The 19633-nt window shown below is 36.6% G+C and overlaps 1 protein-coding gene across 1 annotated transcript; it reads left to right on the top strand.

Moving 5' to 3' along the window:
* Window positions 1-3865: 3865 nt before the first annotated feature.
* LOC127638633 (coiled-coil domain-containing protein 33-like) lies at window positions 3866-16377 on the top strand. Its single transcript, XM_052120242.1, has 11 exons — window positions 3866-3962; window positions 4604-4770; window positions 4877-4940; window positions 9736-9931; window positions 13779-13867; window positions 14249-14380; window positions 14518-14611; window positions 15386-15510; window positions 15610-15699; window positions 15990-16106; window positions 16236-16377. Exons 1-11 carry the CDS (start codon window positions 3912-3914, stop codon window positions 16296-16298), a joined length of 1188 nt encoding a protein of 395 aa, XP_051976202.1. The 5' UTR covers window positions 3866-3911; the 3' UTR covers window positions 16299-16377.
* The last annotated feature ends 3256 nt before the right edge of the window (window positions 16378-19633 follow it).

Below are 19633 nucleotides of genomic sequence, written 5' to 3'. Positions count from 1 at the left end.
CATTTTTGCTCTGAAATTGCATTTTTACTCCATTGCCGATTAGTTTTAGGGTTGGGGGTTGGGTTAGGGAGTAGGATTTGTAAAATATGCATTCCTGTTGACTACATAACGTCATTTGAAACAAAAAATACAGCTCGATTTTGGCGCCATCCTGGGGACATTTTCACCTGGAAACTGAAGCTCACACGTTACCATACGTTTGACGATACTTCCAGCTCTAGCCACTGGAAATTTAAGAAGAACTATGCAAAGCCTATATCTTATCAACAAAGAGAAGAGGAGGGAGCAAAAAGGATACAGGAAAGGACAGAGCAGAGATAAATGGAAGCAAAAGAGACAGAGTGTGACAGTGTAGAAGACTCTAGAGATGTCGCCTTGTTCTGAGGGTAATTGAGCTCTGTGTGGTGGCAGACTCAGACCTGTCAGTCTTTTGTAGCCCCATTTGCTGCGTTTTGTAGTTTTTGTGCTGAATACTGATGCAGGAATAACAAAGTACAGACCTCACATGATCTATCTATTTGTCTGTCTGCCTGTCTGTCTGTCTCTTTTACTCATTTTTTTTCTCTCTCTCACTCTCTCTCATCCTCTTTTTTCTAAGCACATAGCTGCAAGGACAGAGTGAATAATTCATTAGGAATTAAAGTAGTCCATTTGGAGGAGTAATATTTACCTTATTAGATTTGGCTTTTATGTTTAATATTTTAAGCCTCAAAGGAATGTCTTGGAAAACATGCTAATACTTGCTCAGACATGCCATACTTTTACAAATGAAAAAGATATCATGTGGTAAATAATATGTGTTAGGGAGAAGCTATCTCCCAATGCAATGGCACACACAGCCTGAAATGTGTGAAGCCACATCCATGCCTTTGTCTCTGTCCTTTTATGTGTCGTCCCTGTTTTTGTCCATTTTCACATGGTCAAATGTTTTAGTAGTTTTAGTAGTAGAAATTCTCTACATCACCCGTAATGGACTTTTGCTAGTCATGGCAATTCAAGCTAAAGGGATAATACTTAAAAATAAATAAATAAAATAAGCATGAATTGTTTTGGTTAATTCCCATTCTATTTTTTAAATGGAAGTAATTCTAAGCAAATATATCTCTTGTTTCCAAAGCAAAGCTGGTATTGTTCTAAATTAATTGCATAATGTAATTGGACTGAGCATGGCTGTTTGCTGCAATATTGCTTTTTTCCTCATGAGAGTGACGTGTCTAGCGCTAATAATCATGCGCTTCTGAGCATGATTGATACACACAAACAAACTCACAGCCTTAAGATGAAACCTTCAATCATATCAGAACTTTAAGTTTGAGAAATCAGCATGAATACTATTTAGACTGGATGCATAAACATATATAATAGTGATGTGCAGCCAGTGCTATCATGCAATCTATCTATCTATAGATAAAAAAAATAAATTAAAAAAAAAACATAATTTATATTAATTTAATTCCATTATTTAATTTCTTCTTTGAGGTCAATTTTTATTGTTAGAGGGTACTGTCCCTTAGGATTAAATCTTTTTTGCTGATAAGGTACAGTAATCTGGAGCATATTTGGGCTGCCGCATGCAATTTTCACACTCAAATTTAAAAGCTCACAAAAAAAAAGCACCAAAAATGTAAAAAACTCCAAATTTAATATATAAATAATATTTTATATGTTTACAATCTTGTGATTACTTTTTTCTTGTAAGCATGTAATTTCGTTTTTGTTCAATCCATCTCCCTCCAAAAAGTCTTTATTCCACTAGATGGAAGCAAGTACTAGAAACAATTTTTTTTTTGTAGGTGGGGCTCTAATGCATTTCAGTCTTCACAGATGTGTTCATTCATAGACATTCAGTCTAATTTTCAGTTTATGCACCACTCCCATTCTCGGCCTCTGAGTGGACTAGAAGCTCAATCTAGGTGTCATTAGTAAGCTGAGATAACCTTTGTGATGATGGATAACATTTTATCATCAATAGTTGAAAACATACTGTATATTTCCGATTATTTGTTTAGCATGCTTTTCCTGCTGGACCGCATATTTTGTTCCGTACATCTAAGAGATAACATTGGATTATTCACACAAGCAAGTTCACAGACAAGTAAAAAAAAGGCTAATTCTGTAGAAAACTGCATAAGGTGTAAAAGCAGATGTTTTTAGCTATTTGGTGCTTACAGCGGCAGTGATTGGTGCATAAAAGAGATGTTTTTATGTGATGTCTTTGAGAAATATTCAATTCATATCAGTTCTTTTGAAACTCTTTCAAACGGTGGCGTAGGGCAACAAAATACTCTGTGTAGTTGCAGATGAGTGAGAGCTTTCATATTTAAGTGCTATTTGAAAGACTTTTATACTTATATTAGTATTTCTACCTCATGACCTCTAGGTGGCGCTGATTTGTGATGCAGATGTTTTCAGGCCTTATTTTGTCATTTTCTTTAACATTTAAGACTTTATTTATATTTATCCCCTTTTCTCCCCAATTTGGAATGACCAATTCCCACTACTTACTAGGTCCTTGTGGTGGTACGGTTACTCACCTCAATCCGGGTGGCGGAGGACAAGTCTCAGTTGCCTCCACTTCTGAGACAGTCAATCCATGCATCTTATCACGTGGCTCGCCTTGCATGACACCGCGGAGACTCACAGCATGTGGAGACTCATGCTATTCTCCGCAACGCACAACTTACCTCGCGCCCCGTTGAGAACCAGAACCTCTAATTGCGACCACGAGTAGGTTACCCCATGTAACTCTACCATCTCCAGTAGTTTGGTTGCTTAAAAGACCTTTCTGGTGTCACTCAGCACACCCTGGATTCAAACTTGCGACTCCGAGGGTGGTAGTCAGCGCCAATACTTGCTGAACTACCCAGGACCCACATTTAAGACTTCTTTATGACCTTTATTATGATTGGCTAGCATCCTAATGTGAATTTAGAAATAATATTGATGAGCTTTGATTTATATATATATATATATAGAGAGAGAGAGAGAGAGAGAGAGAGAGAGAGAGAGATACAAACAAACACTGTATAATTAATTGATATATTGATAGAATTTATGAACTTTCTAACATAATAATTGCCACAGATTCTTATTAACCTTTTATTGCAGCTTAGTTTCTATATGATTGGGGTAGACCATGAAGGGAACTTTGTTTTGTGAACATTAGAGTGTATCTACATAGTCAATCAAACTCAGTTTGAAACGATGATATGTCCCCTTCATGGAAAACCTTTATCCTAATATTCCGAATGTATCTTTGTCAGATGATTGTCCAATGATTTATGGTGATTCTTAATGAATATTAATAATGTGTTACCTTTAGCATGGGTCGAGGAACATATTGTATTTGGAAGCAGACAGGTGTCTTGCTGTGCGACAGCCGGATTCAGAATAAGGAACAAGCGCCTCACAGCATGAGCTCAGGTCATTAGCAATCACTGCTCATTTATCTCCTGCTGTAGACTCAACCCAATGTGCCTGAGTGTGGACTAGAGGCTTTTGATACAGATGTATTGACTCAACACGGCTTGTCATGAAACAGGACAGATCTCATTTTAGTCACAATGGATGAAAGCTAGAAAAGGAAATGGAAGTGTGTAATTTTTTCAACATTCAAATATTTTATACTCTCCCACTGGCGTACCGCTAATCTTTGCCTCCCCCCTCTTGCCATGAAACAGATGAAAAATGATATTCAATTATATCTTTGAATGTTCCGTATATCTATAAAACTTGCACATACACATGGATATTGTGCTGTGTCAGACTAGCAGTTAGAAAAGTTGCTAGGCAGGATTTGTGTTGTGGTAACCCAGTATCAGGTTGCTAACAGTGCCAGAGCTGTCGCATGGTCCGGCACATGCACTTGTCTTCTATATATTCCTCATAAGAGCCCAGGACCTTTCAGACCAATGCAGAAACAACCACAGAACTATGAGAAACCACAGAATGAGCTTGCACAGGTAACTTGATAACAGATGCCTGCTGACCCGATGATCTTAGAACCATCTCTTATGTCTTCTCTTATGATGGATTATGCCTGAACTGAGGAGAAATATTGGTCCTTGTTCATTGAAATGAGAATGTAAACATAGGGTAGTGTTTTAATGGAAGTTAAAGTTGGTTCTTGGACTTCTGTCCTATTTGCATTACATTGAAGAAAGAGTGTTGTCCATAGTAACCATGCAGGACTGTGTTTGGCAGTGAATTTACATAAGACCTCCTTTCAGTGTTTCTTACAATGAAACTCTCTATGATTGAAGCTGAACCTTGTTCTGTCACATTTTGGAATTGATGTGCACACGTACTTTAGTGTATTACTTTAGTGTATTTAGCACTTTTATTTAAAAATCGAAGAATCATTACAGGCCAGTGACACGTTCTGTAAGTAAAAACAAAAAAAGCTTTATTTTTTCTTATTTGTAACTTTACATTCTCAGCTTGATGTACTGCAATATAGATGTAACAGATACATTATATAATGTGCTATACACTGTCAAGGACAGTTTGTTAGTTAAAATGGCCCGACATTCAGTTGTTTCTATGCATTTTGTTAGGATCATGCTTTTAAACGTGCTATTTGATCTCTTTGTTTTTCCCACAGATGGAAAGGAATTCTTATGATTTGCCGTCACATGACGCTCTCTCCAAGATTCTCCCAGATTATCTTCACCTCCTTAAAAATCCCAAAAACAGGACAGAACCTGCAGAAGAGAAAATGTCAGACTCTCAGCTCAATCAAACATATGACGTGTACTCACCACACAGAAGGTAAAAGAGCTTTTTATGAGGGTTACTGCAAATATCAATTACAGTGCAGTGATATTTTAGACTTTTTGCTCTGTTCGTTCATTTTCTGTAAATGTTTCCTATTTAGTCCCCCTATACCGGATTTAGAAGAGGATCCTCATGCAGCTGAAGTCAATGAACATCAAAATAAAGTGAGTATATATTATACTGTATGTACTTCTTTCCCAGAATTTTCCAGAAGTTCTTCTCTCTATTTTTAAAAAAATCTTTCATAATTTACTAACCCTCAAATACCAACTTTCTTTCGACCTTCTTCTTCTGCGTAGCCAAATAGGGATGTTTTAATGAAGACAGCCCTCTGTTTATTCAATAAAATGGCAGTGGATAGTGCCTCACTTTATAGGGATAGTTCCCCCAAAAATGAAAGTTCTCTCATAATAGTTTCTGTTGAACACAAACGAAGATTTTTAGAAGAATATTTCAGCCCTGTAGGTCCATAGAGTGGAAGTGAATTGGTGCCAAAATTTTGAAGCTCCAAAAATCACATATGTCCACACAAAAGTAATCCAGTGGTTTAATCCATGTCTTCAGAAGCGATTTGATAGGTGTGAGTAAAAAACAGATCAATATTTTAGTCCATTTTTACTATAAATTCTCCTCCCTGCTCAGTCATTCTCCACTTTAATTTTTACTTTCACATTCTTCTTTTGTTTTCAGCTATTCGCATTCTTCATACATATCGCCATTTACTGGGCTGGCAGGAGAATTGATAGTAAAAAAGGACTTACATACAGGCTTCTTTTACTTCTGTTAAGGTGTTTGATTGGTGGTATTTCTCCTGTTCGTGCACATCCCTGAAATTCTATACCTAGGAAAACTTGGCTAATCGAAGAGTGTTTATGATTGGTTGACACTAATGGTGGGTGTGGTTTGGACGTGACATGTTTACAATCATGTGCACCAACTAAGGAGATTGTAGCTAGCTAGCATACTATCGTAATGTAAGAAATTGATAACTTTGAAGCCCTTCTCTCCAAAGTTGTTCAAAACTACACTTTTTTTTATGATACTCAACACAAACTTCACAAAGACAACCTGTTTCACAGCCAGCTAGTTAAAATTGAAGGCTATTTTAAAAACTTACTTAAGGCTATTTTATAAACACTTGCTTCATTCGCCTAGGATGCTTTAGTACGTTTGGTAGAAAAAAGTTAGCCTTCTTCCACTGGATAAATATGACTTTAGTCTCTCTTTTGAGGAGATTTGTGTCTCTCTCAAGGGGATCAGTCTCATCCATTGCCAGGGGATCATCTCTACTGCACGAATAGGTTAAGTACCCCAACCTTTTGTAGCACCTCCAAAGCACGTTATAATCTTTACAGTACCATAAACAGTAACTGCATGTTTGATGCAATGTTGTTCAATTTGATGAGTTTTGGTTAATTAGAGTGCTGGTTATGAATATTCACAGCACTATAGTGGATTTCAAAGGAAAAGCCCTCAAGACCCAACTCAAGGTGACCTGTATTTGTCTATAGTTCTCAGTCTCTGAAGCAATGATGGAATGGAAAGACCATATTGGCTTTTCTTTTCTCATCATCACAGAATCATCGCAATGCACCCCACAGACAGAGAAAAAGAGAGAGAGAGAGTCCCATATGTGTTTTTATAATGTGATTGTTTGGTGCAACAGTGCAGACTATGTGGGGGCAAATCTGGTGCAGTCTAAAGGGACCAATCTTTCTTTCTCCCTCCTCATTCCCTCTTTCATTGGGTTTAGATGATTCCTCTTCACCCAACGGGCCCCCACATCTCATCACGATCATCATTCTCACCTTGCATGTGTGCCCTTTCAATTAAGCGCTCAATTTCTTTCAGACGACCCAAGGGAGCCACACGCACACTGGCCCAGATGGAACCGCCTGATCGGTCCCTCTACCTCCCCTCCCGTTTCTGCACACCCGACCCCTGACTTAACTGTCAGATGAACCCCCTCCCTACACAGTGACCCTGAATGATTGCACTTGAAAGAGTAGAAAGCCTTGCTCGCATGTTACATGGCATGTGACATACAACTAACACAATAGCACAAAAGGATGCCTGAAAGTGTGGTACATCCTACAATGCCCCTGGTGTGTTCTCTGCTTAGGACATGTCTGATGTCACAATCCCATTTTTCAAGGCTATAGAACAAACATTCAAAATAAAGGCATTGCACCAATGTATCGTCCGATTATTGTTTAAGAACACTTTATGATTAGGGCTGATTATTAGACAATAAAGGTAGGATTTAAATTTCCTTTGAAGTTGTGTAATTAATTAAGAGTGATTTGAAACAAGGTAGTATTAAATCAGCAGAACCACCAAACCATCGGTATCGGCAGACTTTGATCTAAATAATCGATATCAGTATCGGCACACAATTTTGTATCTGTGCATCCCTAATTGAGAAACAAGTTATGCCAAAACTATGTTCCCAAAAGCATGATTGTTACACTGTGCTGTGACTAATAATAGACTGATAAATCAGCTGATATTTGGCCATTTCGAGAGTATCGGTTTCGTCTTTTTGGTCTTTTAAAAGAAGTGTCATTTTCCACTTATGTCAGTTCCAAAATCTACTGACCGCCTTGACAACACAACAAATATTTTTATAATATTTTTTATAATAAACATTTTCTGATTTTAATTGTTGTAGATTTTGAGTAAATACTGTAAAAAAAAAAAAAAAAAAAAAAAAAAAGTGTTAATTTAAATTGCATATATTTTATTTGCTATATTTTTATAAATAGGATTGTTAAAATCTGCAAGGGGTGCTAAGGGGTCCAGGAAAAATAAAATTTAGAAAAGAAAAAAAGAAATGGTTTTATAAAATGTATTTTTAGGGCTGTTGTTCATGTTGTTCAACGACATAATTTTTAGCATTTACCGAATTCGGTATCGTTACAGTTTCTGCTTTCTAAAGAATGCTTTATAACAATGTTTTTTATGAAAAGTGCTAAAAAAAGAAATCCGAAAATGAAAATGCTTTTCTTCAGGTTTATACTTCTAAAATAGCTGTAATATTGGGTAGAAAAAAGGTATTCTGTGAACTTGACTCAAAGTAATATTTTCCAGATAAAATGTTAATAATTTGCTTTGGTATGATAACAGTACAAAAATCTATTATTTAAGTTTGGAAATGTGTTGTCTTTATAAGATCACGCTTAAAGGAATATTCCGGGTTCAATACATGTTAAGCTCAGTCGACAGCATTTGTGGCTCAATGTTGATTACCACAAAAATCTATTTCGACATGTCGAAGTTGTGACATTTTAAATAATACCAAGCTATAGAAAGACAGTATATTATGTTCCCAGGAGTGTTGGTTATTAATGTTTTTAAGATGTTATAGACATTACATCAGAAATTAGCATAATTCATTTAGATACAAATTAATGGGCAGCATCATCCAATCACTGCCAACCATGTTAAAATAAAAGTATACATATGCACCTTATTTTCATCCTAAAGCCTCTGAAAGCAAAGTTTTTCAGTTTTTGGATGAATCCATTGATTCTCAATATGTTAATGCACAGTACAGTATTTCTATGGAAACAAATGTTCTAAAGTACACATTAGTGTATATTGTTTTTAGCAGCGTGTAGTTTCGGGATAAATTGCTCAAATATTATAAATGATCAATCAGATGAAACCAGAGACTCAAACAGGTTTCGATGTAAAACCTTAATTAGGTTTCTTACCAGATGTAGTTTTGTTGCCGTTTCTCCCAAAGACAAACTACTTTACTGACAGCACAGTTTCTCCTGAACTGAGATCATTCGGCTTCAATGAATTGATATTGTGCATTGCGTATAGTGAAGCTAAAATGCAATGTCTACTCATATGTATTCAGGGTCACACAAGGTTAAACAACTTTACAACTCAAATAATAAAAACATTTTAACAGCAGAATTAATGTAAGTGTTTTTATAAAGTTATAAGCTTCACATTTCTGTGTTTAAACCCTCCAAAAATTTGCCCCATTATTACCAAGATTTCTCCTTTTTTTATTGATGAGTCAATATACTTTTTTGTGGTACTCAACATTATACCACAAATGCTGTTGATTGAGCTTAACTTGTATTGAACCCGGAATATTCCTTTAATATTTTTCACACACAATAGAAATGGGACTTTATTCATCAGAATGCTAATTTTAGGAAGGGGGGTCCTTGGAAGGGGAAAACCACAATATAATGGCCATCGGCCGTTGTGTACAGTATATATTAAATCTGCATCGGCCATTAAAACCCCATGGCAGTCCACCAATAGCTAAGTAAGTATGATTCTAGCTCTGTCTGGTATATATAGCTTTATTAATAGGTGATATTGTGTCTATACGTTTTGATCCAAGTCCAGCAGTTTCAGAATAGGCATTCTGGCAAGAGAAATAGGCAAGCACCTTTCACTTGGCAGATTTCATCCGGTATACTTCCTCTGTGCACTCAGATCTGCAGTTCTCCCTTAGGCTACAGTCTAAGGATTGATTACATTGTACTGCTGCTATAGTGAAGCCATTACAGTACTGACAGTATGACAGGTTCTCCAGTATTAGCCCAACTGCAATTCTAAACGTGACAGTAGATCTCTCTTTCCCTGTAAAAGGGTTCAAACAGAGTCAAAATGAATGTTAATTAGACAGACAGTCAGCCTCAGACGAATGCTGCATGAAAACAGGATTGCTGTGAATCTTGTTTTGGTTCTGTGAAACACTCAACACTGAGCAGACACCCGACTGAACATGTGTCTTTGATGCTCCCTAGTGGCAGCAAAGTGCAACTGCCATTCATGTAGAGTTAAGTATGTCATTGATGGTCCTTCCTATTAAGGCAAACCCCAAAATTCATACATAGTATTACATATTCAGATGGAAAGTAATATTTCACATAAAAAATCCATATTTGCAGGATTTTGTCAATTCAAATGTTTTCTTACATTTTTTAGGAGTTGGAAAACTACCGTACAGCTATGCACAAGATGGCCGATGACATAATCGCGCTGCGCTCTAAGGTGAGCGGTCTGGAGTCTGAGAACAGTGAGCTGCGACGTGACCTCTCCCTGCATCAGAATCTGGGCCACACCCTGCTTGATGACGTCGATATTGACGTCATGACCAAAACTGAGATGGCTGACCAGATCGGTATATTTCTTCCCACTATAATCTCATTTAAGCATGTAAAGATTAGATTAGGTTTTATTCTTCATGGCTGTGCACTTTGCCACTAAACCTTACCTGATTAGCAGGTACAATTAATACTGCAATTATCTCAGCTCTTTCAGAATGGTGGTACCGCCAACATTTTTCTGCGGGGATTCCCCCTGGAGTTTCCCAATGCTAAACTATTAGACAATAGGTGAAACGTTCAGAACATCTTCATTTCTGACAAAATTTGGGTCATCACAGCTAATACAAATTGCAAATTCAGTCACTTAGAAATGTAATAGCACACCTCTCGTCAACAAGCCACACAAATTCATGCATCATTCATGATGCAGTGTGTTTTAAAAACCCTAACAGTAAGTGTAAGCATGTGTTAGCTTGATTAGCAACTTAGCAAGCATCACTAGTTATTATACTGGCATTATAGAGAGACCAATGATGTACACTTATGTCAAAAGAGTTTAAAGACACCAGACTGAACCGAAAGTTTTGCTCACTTTAGGAAGTGACTGTTGGAGTATCACATGTCCTTGTTGAGCTGCGCTGAGATTGATAAAAACCTCTCATTTAGCTAAGGGAATCTGATAAGAACTCGCTGCCTTATCTGCTAAGAACAGTGTGTGTCCCTCACACACACATACACACAAACACAAGGCTGCGCTTAAAGGACATGTCAAAGACCTTTGAGTCCTTCAAAGCTAATGCTAATGCTAATTTCGTCTGCATGGCGAATGCATGCGTCTCTTTCAGGGTGTTAGATAGTTGTATGTTTTCTCCAAAAATATCTCCATAGTGTCATGGTCACAGCATGTTAATGTTCCTGCAGTCTGAATATCAGTTTAGCTCAGAATCCATAGTTCGGCCAACTATTCTAAATGTTTCATATAAATTCAGAGGTACTGAACTACTTTTATGTTTTAATACCACATTGAACTCTGAAATTAAAATAATATACTGTACTGTTCTTGGTATACTATGGGTGTTGAGGTAAAAATATAATGGTCCTTTTTGTCCTTAAAATAGTGAAGGTGCTGAATGCAATAACTTATGGAATAAAGGCTCTAAATGTGATAAAGGCCCAAAATGTTATATATATATATATATATTATAATAATTTTTTTTAATTTACACTGTTCTTTTTAAGTTCATGCTGTACATTCAACTAACGTACTGTATAATTATAGAAATAACAGGCAAGTCCACACCACATATTCTTTGCCACAAATTAGATTTGTGCAGTGGCAAAAAAGATCACTTCATAGCTTTAAATATACAATATGGCAAGAACTGAGAAATGGATCTATTAGAATAGCAACATAAATGATATAGTTAATTACCGCAATGTTATTTTACAACCTAGATCAGTGGTTGCCAAACTTTTTCTAACTACCCTTTTTAGATTTACTCACATTAAGAAAATCTCACACTGCCCTTAACACAACGTAAAAAACACAAAAGCCATAGGTCACCATGTTTTAGTTCAAATCTGAGGGTGATAATAACTCTCCTACTAATAGTTTTATGGATTTTTTTCACTCACAATCATGAATGACATTATGAATCATGTATTATGCATGACATATTTTCAATTACAAACCATTGAATAAGTAGTTTGCATACTTGGAAATAACTGTCGGTCTGTACAACATTTCTTACATGGCACTAATATTCTTGTTTTGAATTGCTGACCTTGCTAATGCTGGACTAATCCATTAGTTTCCCACTTAACTTCTATGAAAACTGAGTCTTTGATTTTGATCTCAAATGACATTGACAAGGTTTTTTTTTTTTATTATTATGTAATCTATGCAACTTTAGACAATTAGGACTGCAGCAAACAGCAACAAGAATATAAATTATTGGGCTATAGAATTTGGCCATATCTGATTATTGGGGGGACATGTCTATGCTATGCTATGCAATGCTTTGATATGGTATACTACTATACTATACTATACTATACTATACTATACTATACTATACCATACCATACTATACCGTACCATTATAGAATGCATTTACTATACTATACTATACCATATAAAATTAACTTTACCAACAGCGCTCTATATTAAACTATACTAAACTATACTATATTACACTATACCATAATAAAATGCACTTTAATATACAGTGCTCTATGCCATACTGTACTATACCATACAATACTGTACCGTAACGTTATAAAAAGCACTTTACTATATAGTGTTCTATACTATACTATAATATACTATAATATATAATAATAAAATGAACTTTATCTACAGTGCTCTATACTATACTTTCCATCCATCCATCCATCGTCAACCGCTTATCCTGTGTACAGGGTCGCGGGGGGCTGGAGCCTATCCCAGCTAACATTGGGCGAAAGGCGGGGGACACCCTGGACAGGTCGCCAGTCCATCGCAGGGCCACACATAGACAGACATACACTCACATCCACATCCACTATACTATACTTTACTAAACAATAATAGAATTAACTTTACCAATAGGGCTCTATACTTTAAAGTACTATACTATACAATCCCATATCATACTATACCACACCATTCTATACTGCAGGGATCAGCAACTTCTTTGACATTGATTATATTCCTGGTCAATGGCTTTTCCTTATTACATCACATGTTGCTCTGAAAGCAAAAATAATCAAATGAAACACGGAATGTAGACTGTCATCCATGCAGCCTGACCGCAGAAAAGCAGGCGCATTTACTCTTGCAATTAACCAAACGTGAAGCACTGCCGGCTCGGGATGTGTGAATGTCTTGCACGCGTTGCATGAGTCTGTTCGGTATACTGCATTCTCATCACATTATAACTTTTTGTTTAGTCTCCCAGTCAGCTGATGAAAACACGCTGCGTGATCATGAGGAAGGATTACATCAAGATATAGACTGGAATGCATATGCAGAATTTATATAATTAAAATAATCTACTCCTCTCTCGCCGTTGCTGGAGTGCCAGTGATTACCCCTCTGCATGCCAATGCTGGCGCGTGTGCCTTAGGTTGCCGACCCCTGCTTTAATGTATTATTATAAAAAACACTTTACTATAGTGTTCTATACTATACCATACAATAATAACATAAACTTTACCAACAGTGTTCTATACTGTACTATACTATACTTTACTATACTATTCCTTACCATAACATATCACAATGTACCATTATAAAAAGCACTTTACTATAGTGTTCTATACTATACCATACAATAATAACATAACTTTACCAACAGTGCTGTATGCTAAACTATACTACACTATATTATATCATAATAAATGCACTTTAATATACAGTGCTATATACTATACTGTACCACTTTAAAATACACTTTACTATAGACTGTTCCATACTATACTTTGCTGTACTATACTATACAATACAATAATACAATTGACTTAACCAACACTGTACTTTACTGTACCATACTATACTGCACCATTATAAAAAGCACTTTACTATACAGGGCTTTATACTATACTGTACACTATACTGTTATAGTTGTTAAACTGTATTACAAATGGTTTGATAAAATTAATGCAGAATTATATAAATCAGTGTTCCTTGATTATCAATAACACTACACATTTTGGAGTTCTCCTTTATCCAACACACCTGATTTTACTGATCAGTTCATACTCCTTGATCTGAATTGAGTGTCTAAAATAAGGTAGACATCCAAAATGTGTAGTGTTAGTGGTACTTCAGGACAGGAATGAGAAACTGATATAAAGGAAGGCAAGGTCTTTTTCATATTAACCTGTTATTGTTTGCTGGTTCAGTCAACACTCATTATTGTTGTATGGCACTTCCTGCAGCCTCTCTGAAGTTCAAGCTGGCCAGTGAAAGCAGCGCGGCGGCTGCCCAAAAGGACAGAATACAACAGCTTCAGAACGAGCTTATCAGGGTGGGTCAATCAAGACCGATTTCCCTCGGATCAATTCAAGTTCTTAATGAAACTCTTTTACCAAAGTAGCAGTGCTCAGAGACAATGTGTTTCCTCTTTGAAGCTCAAGGGGTCCATTTACTGGCATTTATTTATGATGTTTGCTGGAAGTAAGGATATGCTGTAACAATAGCATTAATGGTTTCCTCTTAAGATCATTGATTGATTCAGGCTGAGTTTGTTTCCAGACCAAGTGTTATAATGCTCTTTCCATTTGATAAACAGAAGCTGCAAATTATACAAAGCAAGCAGGCATCTTAAAACAGTACTCTCCCAATAAATGAGTTAACTCACTGTATTAAACCTGTGTGCAGTTATAGTTCTTTATTGTGCTCATTGTAGAAGAATGACATTGAGAAAGAGTTTGTCCAGCTTCAAAGAGCCCATCAGCAACAGCAGGCCGTGCTAAAGAGATACCAGGCTAGTGGCAGGAAAATTATGGCTCTGGAGGATACAATTCGGCAACAGGAAAAGGTATTTAGCTATTCTGTAAAATAGTATTAGTTTTCTAAAATTTTTGTCAAGTATTTTTTAAACATGTATAAACTGTTCCAGCACAACTGTTGGCTTCCAGTACAAAAATCTGATTCTTGGATTAATTTATTGAGCAGGTCATTGAAAAAATGGAGAAAATATTGGATGTAAAACTGAAAGAAAGAAATCAAGACAATTCAGAGAAGAAAAAAGCAGCAATGAAACATAAAGGTGTGTCTCTTCCACTGACTGAAAATTATCGCACATGCATTGGGTGAAATTACCTAATAAATATCAGCAGTTCACACACAAACACACAATAATCTAATAGATTATAATATAACCACAGTGAAATCCAAAGGTCTGAGCCCAAATTGAAAATCTGGAATTTAAAAAATAAATGTATCCCCTTCTCTCCCCAATTTGGAATGCCCAATCCCCACGACTAACTAGGTCCTTGTGGTGGTGCGGTTACTGACCTCATTCCGGGTGGCGGAGGACAAGTCTCACTTGCCTCCGCTCCTGAGACCATCAATCCGTGCATCATGTCACGTTGCTTGGCGTGCACGACACCTTGGATACAGCATGTGGAGGCTCATGCTACTCTCCGCGATCCACGCACAAATTACCACGCACCCTATTGAGAGCGAGAACCACTAATCTCGACTACAAGGAGGTTTCCCCATGTGTTTCTACCCTCCTTAGCAACCGGGCCAATTTGGTTGCTTAGGAGACCTGGTTGGAGTCACTCAGCACACCCTGGAATCAAACTCGCGACTCCAGGGGTGGTAGTCATCGTCAGTACTCACTGAGCTACCCAGACCCTAAAAATCTGGGATTTAAAATCTTATTTAAACCTGGAAATAAGCGGTTTAAGTTGAATAAAAGTTGATATCACATTTTTACCATGCAGATGTAAAACATTCAAACTGACACGTATGTTAGACAATCAGGCCTGAGGTGTAAAACTAATTTGGGAACAGTAGTTCTGCTGTGTTTTTACAGATGAAGAAGAACACAAGAGGAGAGAAATCGAGTCTGTGCTAGCATCAGAAAACTCTCGACTCAGACTGGAACTGGACAGGCTCCGTAATCAACCCCCTCCTATCATAATTCAACAACCTGTGCAGGTAAACATGGGACACTTGCTACAGCACACCTCAACTCAAATATACATGAGCGATACTCTACAAAACAGATGTGTTTAAATAATGTGTTTGTTTTCTCAGTCCCATCAGAATTTCTCAGATAGTGAGAAGTTGGAGTTATTAACACAGTTGGCAAGAGCTGAAGGTCGAATCCAGACACTGGAACAACAGGTTTGCTTTTAATGCTGTCAGGAAGGCAAATGTGAGAATTTAGCTTGCATGCTGAAAGGGATAGTTATAAATACATGAAGATTCTGTTATCATTTACACTCACTGTCATCACGCATCATCATGGACTTTGATTAACATTAATAATAAGATGACAACATATTGAGCAACATTTGCAGCATATACAGTATTTGGAGTCACGGAAAATGTTAGTGTCCAGGTGTTCTGCTCTCCTGATATTGACTGATTATCTATTTTTGTTTGTTTATTTTTCATTTGTGTGTCTGATTCAGCTTAAAGAGAACTCTAAACAATGGGGGAAGGACAAACAAGAGATGTTGACCAGAATCAGTGAATATGAACATGGATTTGCTCAAACATCAACCATGATTCTTCATGACCTTCCTGTTGTGAGTACACATTCTCACTCTCTCTTCCACATGCATATATACAGTTCATTAAGTTTTTGATCTAGGACATAACTATGGAATACACAATAGTTTTACATATTGAAAAAGTATTTTACATTTCCTCAACAGAAAAGTGTGACTGATTCTGTGATGGGACGTGTACGACATAGACAACTGGAACCTCTGAAATGATCATGCCTCAACATTGCATGTATTTAAAAGGAAAAATAAAAATCTAATTATGTATATAATTGTTTTCTATTAATAAAACAACAATTGAAAAGAAAAAAATATATATATTTTAATTCATTTATATCAGTTAATGCATCCAAAGCATTACAGATTTATTAAGAAATGTATTGTAGTCATCTTCATTAAAAGCCCTCCATTTTCATTAGTTTAAAAAGGTGTGTAAAACAAATATTCAGATTTATTTTAGCATGCTTCTGAAATAAATAGAACTCAAAAGTCTTTATAACAAGTCACTGACATATTTGAGCTTTCTTGTTTTCCAGCTCTAAGGTCAGTGGTGTTTATCCAGTTCTGGCCCCTCAGAATAATTTCCTGTTTGAAGCACTGGTCCTTCATTATTTCCTGTTTGAAGCTCTGGTCCTTCATTATTTCCTGTTTGAAGCTCTGGTCCTTCATTATTTCCTGTTTGAAGCTCTCGACCTTCATTATTTCCTGTTTGAAGCTCTGTTATCTACTCTTATGCAGTGGTTTGAAGGTTAGCATGATGGGCTTCTCGGGGAGTATAATCAGCTCAAATGTGCTCCTAACCTCCACCTGCCTCTGTTTCTCAAACTTGAAGTTCTCAGCATCTGTAGAGGTTAGAAAGAGAGCCCAATAGAAAAAGGAGTACCACTAACAACCCTAAAACCCGAGGGGAATGCACCTACATTGCATACAACAAGAGACAAAGTGGCCAATCATACCAAAAGTGTTCTTGCACAAAAAATAAATGCAGGACGCAGCGCAACAAATAACAGAACACAAGTGCCTGGAGAACATTTTTTCAAAGTTTAAGTACTTTTTTAACTTGACACCGCATCTAAAAAAATTGCAATCTTGCACGAGACACTAAGGTTTGTAAGGCAATGGTGCCAGGAAGTCTGGACCAAGGGGGCACAAAATCCTGAGAAAACCCCAAAATCATTTTAATTGAAAATATGAATTGTCTTTCCACATCTGTTCTCTCTCCTCCTCCTGTACCTCAGCTCAGAATCACCTTAAAACATATGCAACAAATATCCAATTGTATGTACATAATGAATGAGTATACATGTACATATCATTCATATCATTCTCAGTGCGACTGGTTCACTGGTCTTAGTACCACAACCATAGAATACATGATAATAGTTTTGTGAATTCACAGAAATTCTCACCATTACTGGGGGCGTGCCTCTCACCTTGATTTTTACATCTAAATTACCTCCTGTATGCAGACAAGAAGTGACCCCAGGACTTCCAAACCACCCCCATTCACACACTGTGGACTAATTGCAAAATAATGGTCACATTTTTCAGAGAACCGCCCAAATAAAAAGAAGACTCCCAATTATTCATAAATAGTATTGTATGTGTTTAGAATCTTATAAACAGAATAAAAAATAAACTTTTTTTTTTGTCATAATTGTGTAAGCATGTAATTCTGCTTCTGTTCACGCTACCTCACTTTGAAAAGTCTCATTTTATCCCACTAAGTTGTAGAAAGCACTAGAAAATGTTTTTTTCTTTATCACATTTCATCACAATATACAGATCTGAAATGTAGGTGGCGCTCTAATGCATTTTAGCCTTCACAGATGTGCTCGTCCAAAGACATTCAGTCTAATTTTCCGTTCAATCCCCATCCTTGTTGTTTCATTGAATATCTCGGCCTCTGAGTGGCAGGCAGCCCACAGAAAAGTAAACAATGGCAAATTTTTTTAGAGAAAATCTCAGGAGATCAGCAGTTACAGAAATACTCAAGCCAGCCTGTTTGGCACCAACAATCATCCATGCGATTATCTAATCAGCCAATCATGTGGCAGCAGTGCAATGCAGTTAATGTTCACATAAACCATCAGAATGGGGAAAAATGTGATCTCAATGATTTGGACCGTGGCATGATTGTTGGTGCCAGATCAGATGGTTTGAATATTTCTGTAACTGTTGATCTCCTGGGATTTTCACACACAACAGTCTCTAGAATTTACTCAGGATGATGCCAAAAACTAAAAACATCCAGTGAGTGGCAGTTCTGTGGATGGAAATGCCTCGTTGATGAGAGAGGTCAACAAAGAATGTCCAGAGTGGTTCGAACTGACAAAGTCTACGGTATCTCAGATAACCACTCTGTACAATTGTGGTGAGAAGAAAATCAACTCAGAATGCTATTCTGATATCCGGGTTGGTGCTGAATTGGCGGTACGAGGAGGACCTACACAATTTTAGGCACGTGATTTTAATGTTGTGACTAATCAGTGTGTGTAGACTGATGCTTCTGATCTTCTACAATAAAGAATACTACTGAAGCTTCATCCAAATCTCCTGGCCAATCTCACTGAGCGTTTCCAACACAAGTAATTATTAACACTGCCAATTATTAATAAACATAACAATTCTCAAGAGCAATTTTTGAAGGGGAAACAAGTTTTTTTTTGTTGTTGCCCCATTTGCATTTGTATTATTTTATTTCTTAAACAATTATTTTAAGAATATATCATTATATTATTTACAATACACATATTTTAATGATATTTTAGGGGGGACAACCCTCGCGATTTCCACCTATGAGTGAATGTAAACTTCTGACCCACTGGAATGTGACACAGTCAATTAAAAGTGACACAATCTGTCTGCAAACAACCCTTGGAACAATTACTCGTGTCATGCACAAAGTAGATGTCTTAAATGACTTGCCAAATCTATAGTTTGCTAGTATGAAATCTGTGGAGTGGTTAAATAGTGAATTTGAATTACTTCAACCTAAGTGTATGTAAACTTCTGACTTCAACTGTATGTGCTTGTCATGAATGTATTCATGAACTGCTGAAAAATAACAAAAAATTTGAGCAAAAAAAATACTTTTTCTCTTTTGTTTCTGATTTGACATTATAACTGGGTGTAAACAATGTAGCTCCATGTCAATTCATGTCACCTGTAACTGAGTAAAATTTTGTGTTGATACGTCAAAGCTATCAAAAGTTGTAGCATTACAAATATAATTTATCCTAATGTCTCCAAACAAATACAACAAAATAATTGTACATAAGAACTAATAACATATGCAAATAAAACAATGACTAAAGGTATGCTTTCTTTTCAAAGCATGCATGCATGAGTAACTAGATTTAATTTAGTTCCATTCTGTGTTATTTGAGTCATCATTGAGTATGTGTCATGTACTTGGCACAATCTTCTGGTGGCCATATGTCATTGGAGTGAACGATCCTCTCTTCCCATATTTGGATGACTTTCACCTCTGGTTGCAGCTGAATCCTAATATGATTGGTTTAGCTTTCCATGATGCTGGATAACGC

This window comes from Xyrauchen texanus, chromosome 46, assembly GCF_025860055.1.
Source record: "Xyrauchen texanus isolate HMW12.3.18 chromosome 46, RBS_HiC_50CHRs, whole genome shotgun sequence".
In the NCBI taxonomy this organism is placed as follows: domain Eukaryota; kingdom Metazoa; phylum Chordata; class Actinopteri; order Cypriniformes; family Catostomidae; genus Xyrauchen; species Xyrauchen texanus.
Note: the sequence above shows the minus strand (reverse complement) of the source record. Positions and strands in the feature narration are given on the sequence as shown.